This window comes from Sprattus sprattus, assembly GCF_963457725.1.
Source record: "Sprattus sprattus genome assembly, chromosome: 5".
NCBI classification, from domain to species: domain Eukaryota; kingdom Metazoa; phylum Chordata; class Actinopteri; order Clupeiformes; family Clupeidae; genus Sprattus; species Sprattus sprattus.
The window spans coordinates 43,660,481-43,667,980 of NC_137924.1; the positions used below are offsets into that span (position 1 = coordinate 43,660,481).

Sequence of the window (7,500 nt, forward strand, 5' to 3'; positions counted from 1 at the left end):
GGCCCTGTCTGGGAGCTGAATTGAAGCCGAGTTCATTACTTGGCCCGCGAGTCGTCAATTTGGCTAATAAGCGGTATTGATACAGCCTCGTTCCTCGGCTCCCGCTTTCAAGTCGCATTAGTGAAGCCTTGTAGAACCTGATAATGTAATAATTTCCTGATAATGTAATAACCCTGATAATGTAATAAAAAATCCCTCATAAGTCCCTAAAAGATGTAATAAAACCTGATAATGTAATAATACTCCGATAATGTAATAAAGTGCAGGTTAGCCTCAATTTTGCAAAACCTGATAATGTAATAATTACCTGATATTGTAATAACTTTGGTTGGTGCTGTAGCATCAGGTCTCCAGTTTCAGAGGTCCAAACAGTGAAGCTGTCCAGAGACCTGCTGCTTCACTATTAGCAGATACAGTATATATTTTATATGATTGCGAATGCACAATTTTTACAATGGTGAAAGGGATATTCAGTGGTAATCAACTAATAGAGAAATAATGAGAACATTTTGGTATGTTATAGACCGGCAGCTAATGGGCACATAGAACATTGAGTTTCTAAGTCCTCATTGATCATCAATAGCTGACATTTCGCTATTTGATTCATATCAAATTCTCTTTTGATTTTGTGTGGCAATGTCCCTTAAAAATTACACTGTACCAGGCCAATCAAATCGTCTTTTGTCATTCGTCAGTCGCTCGGATTGGTTGCAGCGCCATTCCTATTGTGTGGCATTGCGTGCAGAGGCAACTTAACAGACAACCGTTAATCCCGCCCACACTGAAAATCATGTTGTGCCAGACCCTTGTACAGCTTCTTGCTGTACAGGTTTGGCTTGCGAGGCTAAAGGCCTATACCATTGGGATCAAAATATGAGCAAAACAATAGTGGGTGGTTGTCTACACAGCATCACTACTTGGTCTGAATAACTGGTGTCCCAACATTTCAGCACTGACCAAAGTTTTTACAATATCAGGAATTTATTACATTATCAGGTTCTGCAAAATTGAGGCTAACCTGATAATGTAATAACTTCCCATTAATGTAACATTTTATTACATTATTGGTATGGCGATTGTTACATTATTGGGAAATGCACTTTATTACATTATTGGGATATTATTACATTATCAGGTTTTATTACATCTTTTAGGGACTTATGAGGGATTTTTTTATTACATTATCAGGGTTATTACGTTATCAGGAAATTATTACATTATCAGGTTCTACAAGCCTCTTTCATGAGTCGTGCAGGGACACAATGGGATTCCCAGTTGTGGAGAGCCGTGGACTGCAGGATGAGAAAGAGAGAGAGAAAGTGAGAGAAAGAGTCTCCCCAGTGTATTTCGTACCTAGATATGGCCTCATCAGCAGCTATTCCACAGCCGTGAACATGGAGCAGACAGAGGACGGAGCTCGGCAGCACTTACTACTCTCTCTGAAAACACCAGTGTGCTCCTTCAGGCTCCTCTCTGTGGGTTTAGCCACGGTGTGTTTGGAGAAATGGGGACTGGAGTGGGTGGCAGGGAGGGTAGTGGGGTGTGTGTGTTTGTGTGTGGGGGGGGGGGGGGTGTAGGGATGTTATGGGGCCCTCTCCTTCTCCTCCTCCATCTCCAATCCTCCCTTGTTCTCCAATGTGTCCCTAGGGCTATTCCCTGGCTGTTCCACCATTCCCAGCAGGGTGTCGAAAGCTCCGTTGGGAGAACGGACGGCTCGCCTCGCTCCACACGTCTCAGTCTTGTGTGCTAAGACTGTGTGCTAAGACTGTGTGTGTGTGTGTGTGTGTGTGTGTGTGTGTGTGTGTGTGTGTGTGTGTGTGTGTGTGTGTGTGTCTGTGCGTGTGTTTTTTGAGAGAAAACTCATTCTTGCATAAAGTGTCGCAGGTCGGGACTGTCTTAAATGCGTGCGGGTGGTATCGACCACTCCTCAGCGTTTGTTCTGGTGGCATTGATTATTCCATCCCTTTTTGTGCCAGGGAGGTGGAAAAGCGAGCAGAAACTAATGGTGGATTTGTTTGGGCACCACGTCCTACTCAGGAGCCATTTAACAGCACCACAGCACCGAGCCTAGGGGGGGCAGAACAAAGCAGCCCAGATAGGCACTGGGAGTCTGGCCCAGCTGTGGCCCGGATGTGGCCCGAGTGTGGTGCTGCGCCTCCACTCCAGAGTATTTGTATTTAAAAGGGGGGGATCAGTTGCCTTGCAGAGAACGTTTACTGCACTAAATCTCTCCACATTATTCTGCCCAGTCTGTCCTCGCTTTAATTAGCCTCCAGTTCCTCCTGCCTCACCCTTCTTATATTTCCTTCTTGCCTCTCTCTCTCTCTCTCTCTCTCTCTCTCTAGCATCCTTCATTGTGTAATTTTTCTCCATCCCTCTATCTCATTTTGCCATTCTAGCCCTGCTGGTCTTGCTTTTCCGTCTCTGGTCAGCCACAGGGCCATCACCGCCTCTATCTCCCCCTCATGTGAGTCACCGTCCCTCTCTCTCTCTCTCCTCCAGGTGACACCGTCCTCAAAGATCGTGGGCGACCTGGCCCAGTTTATGGTCCAGAACAACCTGAGCCGTGCCCAGGTGGAGGAGCAGGCCGAGGAGCTCTCCCTCCCGCTCTCTGTGGTGGAGTACCTGCAGGGCCACATCGGCATCCCCTACGGAGGCTTCCCCGAGCCCCTCAGGTCAAAGGTCAGTCTGTGTGTGTGACCTCCACTGTGATCAAGTGTAACCTTAGCCCAACCCTCACTGACCCTAACCCAAGCAGCCATAACCCCTGAACCCTATTCTCTTTTGCTATAAACAATGAAGTCACAACAAATGACAAGGACTATCTAAGTGGACATTCGAATAAATAGCTGAAAATATAAATGTAAGTGTTCAATATGTCTATGATGAACAGGTTATCATAAGTGTTACTACACTGCACCCGTATAAAGGAAACATTACACTGTAGATCAGGGGCCGTATTCACAAAGCCTTTTATCTTACCACTAGGAGTGCTCCTAACTCGCGCTAAAACCTTTTACGTAGGAGTAATTTCTTAAAAGTGATTCACAACGGCTCTGAGACCTACTCCTAAGCTTAAGATAAAAACTCCGTTGCTATGGATGACGTCGCTTCTCATGCACGAGTTTAGAAGGGGTGAGGACGGTGATTGGTTGTTGACAGGCTCTCTCATTAAAAACTCAGTCCTAACATCCCCCTAACGATCCCACTAAATAAACAGAAAATAAGAGAATAACCTAGGCTTCAAATGAAGTCATATTAAATAGTTATGGACAGTGCACTTAGCAGAATGCACACGCATGATGACAAGTTTGTGCATCCAACGAGAATGACGCTTTGCACGTTAAGAGAAAGAGAAATTGCCGAAAAAAACACGGAAATTGCATGAAATCAAAGAAGTAATAATTAAAGCACCCTGCAAACTATGCGTGAGGCATGGGAGGACATATGTCTTAACATAAATGCTTCATTCCCTGCCGTGTGTCGCTCTGTCGATGACTGCGAGAAGCGGTGGTATGCGCTCCAGTCACAATGTAGGATGGAGATTGCGGAGTGGATTTTAAAAGAGCCGTCGCGGCTACAGGTATTGTGTCACCAAAATAGGCCTCATGCGTATACTTGCATGTTGTAGTTCAACTGTGCTCCCGGTTGTGGATTGAGGAAGGGTGTCAAAAGCCATGTCTTGCATGGATGGCCACTGTCACCCAACAAGTGGCATCAAGCAGGTACATGGTGCCGCTCAAAAAGCTGGCGCAGACCGCGCTCTCCATTAAAATGCGCGAATCGTGAGTAGATCCAGGCCACTTCGCAACAATATCCATGATTGTGAAATTTGGATCAAACACTATCTGTGTATTAATTGAATGTACCTTTTTGCGGTTTACAAAGACGTCCTCATCTCTGGATGGAGCAATTATTTTAATGTGTGTTCCATCGATGGCACCCACGACACCGGGCATTCCTGCAAACGCCATGAAATTGACCTTGATCCTTTGAAGTAGGCGATTGTCCAAAGGGAACCGGATAAACTGTTGTACAATGTGTGGTCTACAGAGTGCGGTGATAGTTTGATGAATGAATCGGCTTACTGATGATTGCGATATTCTGAAGTCGTCTGCGTTGCAAAGTTGCATTTTCCCCGTAGCCAAAAATCGTAATGTTATCAAACATTTAACTTCCGGACTGATTGGGTTGTTTCGGATAGTTGGAGACGTGAGTAAGAAGCTAGTAAAATGTTGATGCCTTCACGGTTTAAACGATATCTTCTCAACAATTCAGAGTCGTTCATTGTCTCCAACACGTTACGTCTGGCTTCAGCCATTTTAAGACTTTTTGTGAATAGGTCTTAGTGACTTAGGAGTCCTCATGAGGAGTTTTAAGCTGTCCTAGACTTAGGTGCTACTTTTAGGGATAAAATATTTTGTGAATTGCTCTTAGTCAAAAAAATAGGAGTCCTAAATTTAAGACTGACACGCCCATTATTTTTAGGAGTTTCTCCTAAATTCGCCACTTATGAGCTACTTTTAGCCCTAAGATTCTTTGTGAATACGGCCCCAGGTGTTTTTACAATGTTTGGAAAAGTCTGCTAAGTGCTGGGGTAGTTGTGTTATTTAATGCTCGAGGGTCAGACTCAGTGATTCTTCAGTGTAATGGAATATTATATCCATTACATTACCTGATCCTAGCCCTAGACATAAACTTAGATGGTAGCACTGTGGGCCAAAAGAACTATTAAATCAGGAGAACTTGATGCAGTGCAAAACAGTGGGTTCTATTAACGCCTCTTTGCCAAAGAAATTGAATTACCACATTTAAAAAAAGGCAAGCACTGAGCAGACAAAGCGTGCATGAAATTGTGTTGACACGACCGTGCGTCGAAAGTAAGGGGTCATCGGCGACCATTTAAAGACATCATTAGCAGCATAAAAGGGTAAGCGGATGCCAAAGGTGAATTATCTTTAATAACTTTTGCACTGAATTCTGAAACACTGAGTGGCTGAGGGGCTCTCCGGCGTGAACCTGACATGAATGTGAAGTCAGGAGATGTTTAGCTTAATTCTATTTCACCAACGAAAGGGTTGATTAGGGTCATCACAAGGCCTGGTGAACATGGGGAGGATAGAGAGATGATACAAACCACTTTAATAGAGGAGACATTTTGAGATATCGTAAGGTTCAATATAGCTATTCAGAGATACTAAGCTGTCTATCCACAACCTTTTTCAATAAGGTTTTTGTTGTAAAATGTAAAAAAAAAACCTTGTCTACGTTGAATGGCATGAATTATTAATTTTTGTCAAAAGAAAAATCGGGTTAAATCTAAAAATTCCAAGGTGTCGATTTGCAGTTCTGATGTTCTGATATTTCTATGTGACAGCGTGCGTACCTATTTCAATACATCACTGTCACTGCAAAACGTAACTGTCTAGTGAGAGTATCAGTGGTGAACAGCTGTCCCTGGAGAGATCCCTTTAATCACCAGTCTGCATCACCAAGCAAGATACAGCAGACAGCACGTCAGCAAGTCCCTTCATGCAACATGAAGACATAGCAGCAAAATCAGCAGTACCAAGCCGGGGCTGTAGCCACGTCTGCCAGAGACACTTTGTGTTACCCCCTGGGAGGCCGAGAGCTTTAGCAACAGTCCACGTCACCCAGGAAAAAAAACAAACTCAAGACACAGTGAATATACCCAAAAGCTCACACTGACAAGGTTCATTTGCATTTTTACATTAAGTGTACTTTTACTTTAAGCCACAGTAACTCCTAGTGCAGCGCTGATATATATTTCCATGGGTGGCTTTACTCCCTTGCTTGACCAGTTAATGTATCAGTTCAGCTCCATGGTCACGGTGTTTACCACTAGCTGCACTATTTCCACCTCGCTACACATTCATAGTTCAGCAGCTACGCGTGCCCGCTCCAAAATGGCTGCCTCGGTGTGCCATCCCCATGCCTCCTCTCCTCAGCAGTCATGAGCACAGCGACTCTGCCAGGGACTGGTAGAATAGAGATAAGAAAGAAGGACAGGAGTGAGGAGAGAACCCAGCGGTTCTGGTTGAGACCCAGCCCATGGTCCACTCCTACCCGTCGGCCATTATGAGGAAACCACAGAGCAGCTTCACTAGCCCTGTGGAGAGAGAGAGAGAGAGAGAGAGAGAGAGAGAGAGAGAGAGGTGGAATGAGAGGAGAGAGGTGGTGAGAGAGGGGGAGAGAGAGGGAAGGAGAGAGAGAGAGAGAGAGAGGAAGGGGGATAGCTGTTGCTGTGACTGTTATTGTTGCTATTTAAATTATTCACATTCACATTAATAATATTCACATTACTGTTCCTATTCACACTACGTTACATTATTAATATTCTCATTATATTACTCTGTTGTTCTTGACACTGGCTTTGGCAACACTATGTCCAAACAGTCATGCTTGAAAGAAGTAGCGCTGATGAAGGCTGACTGTTGCACTGCCTCACGTCGCCTGTGACGGGCCCAAAGGTTGCACACACCGCGAAGACTACAGCCAACTGCCCAACTAGCATGTAGATTCTACACTTGTGCTAGAGGAAATTACTCTCCATACCAAACCAGCAGCGTTTGCTTAGCATTTCCACACCACTCTCCCTGACCACAGATGGTTTCGTAATATAGCTACTTCTAATCAAAAATACGTTTGATAAGAAGTTCAAAAATCACTCCGACGTTGTGAGTCCTTGGTCTATTGTTTGTGGAAGAAGAAAGGAGGAGGAGTAGCGGAAAATAAAGAGAAACTGCACTGAATAGGTCTAATCAAGGACACTACAGTGACAAGCTCAAAGGGCTTTACAGAACCTGCACGTGAGCCGGAGAAGATTTCGCCAAACTGCCAATCATGTGATCTCTCACAGACAAGCTCAGTCGGCCCAAAATGACCACAGAAGCTCAACGACGGCCCGACATTGGCTGACTGTCGGCTTGGTCAGGGATTTAATAATGCAACTTTGAATTGAACTGAATTTAAAGAGAGCGAGACAGAGACAGAGACAGAGAGAGTGTGTTAGAGAGAAAGTGAATGGAAAAGAGAAAGTGAAGAAAGAGAGAGGCAGATAGTGAGTGATGGTGTGAGAGAGAGAGAGAGAAAGAGAGAGAGTACCAGTGAGAAATAAAGAGAGAGAAAAGGGCAAAGGAAAGGCAGACTAACTCAGTGACCGGGGGAGACGGTGCTGTTCAAGACAGGGGGGCTTTTGATGTCAGTGTTTCTGTGCATGCTGAATTTATTCCTGAGAGGAAAAATGCACCTCTCTTCACTCTCTCTCCTCTCTTTTCTCTCTCTTCTCTCTCTCATTCTCTCATCTGTCTTGCTATCTTTTTCTTTTGGTTGTCTCTCATGGGCATTTTACACGGAGTGTCTTAGACGTGGTCCCTGAATTTTGTGTATGTGTGTGAGAGAGAGAGGTTGTGTGTCTGCTTGAGAGAGAAAGTTACATTTACCTTGAATGACTGACTGTTAAAAGTTGGGCACAGGTTC

The 7,500-nt window shown here is 44.6% G+C and overlaps 1 protein-coding gene across 1 annotated transcript in view; it reads left to right on the forward strand.

Moving 5' to 3' along the window:
• Positions 1–7,500, forward strand: part of pcxb (pyruvate carboxylase b) — a gene marked incomplete at both ends in the record, with an annotated part of 43,759 nt that overhangs the window by 20,596 nt on the left and 15,663 nt on the right. Inside the window, one exon of the mRNA XM_080839858.1 lies at positions 2,503–2,682. Within this exon, the coding sequence (XP_080695984.1) occupies positions 2,503–2,682 (180 nt within the window). The remainder of the gene's footprint in view (positions 1–2,502; positions 2,683–7,500) is intronic.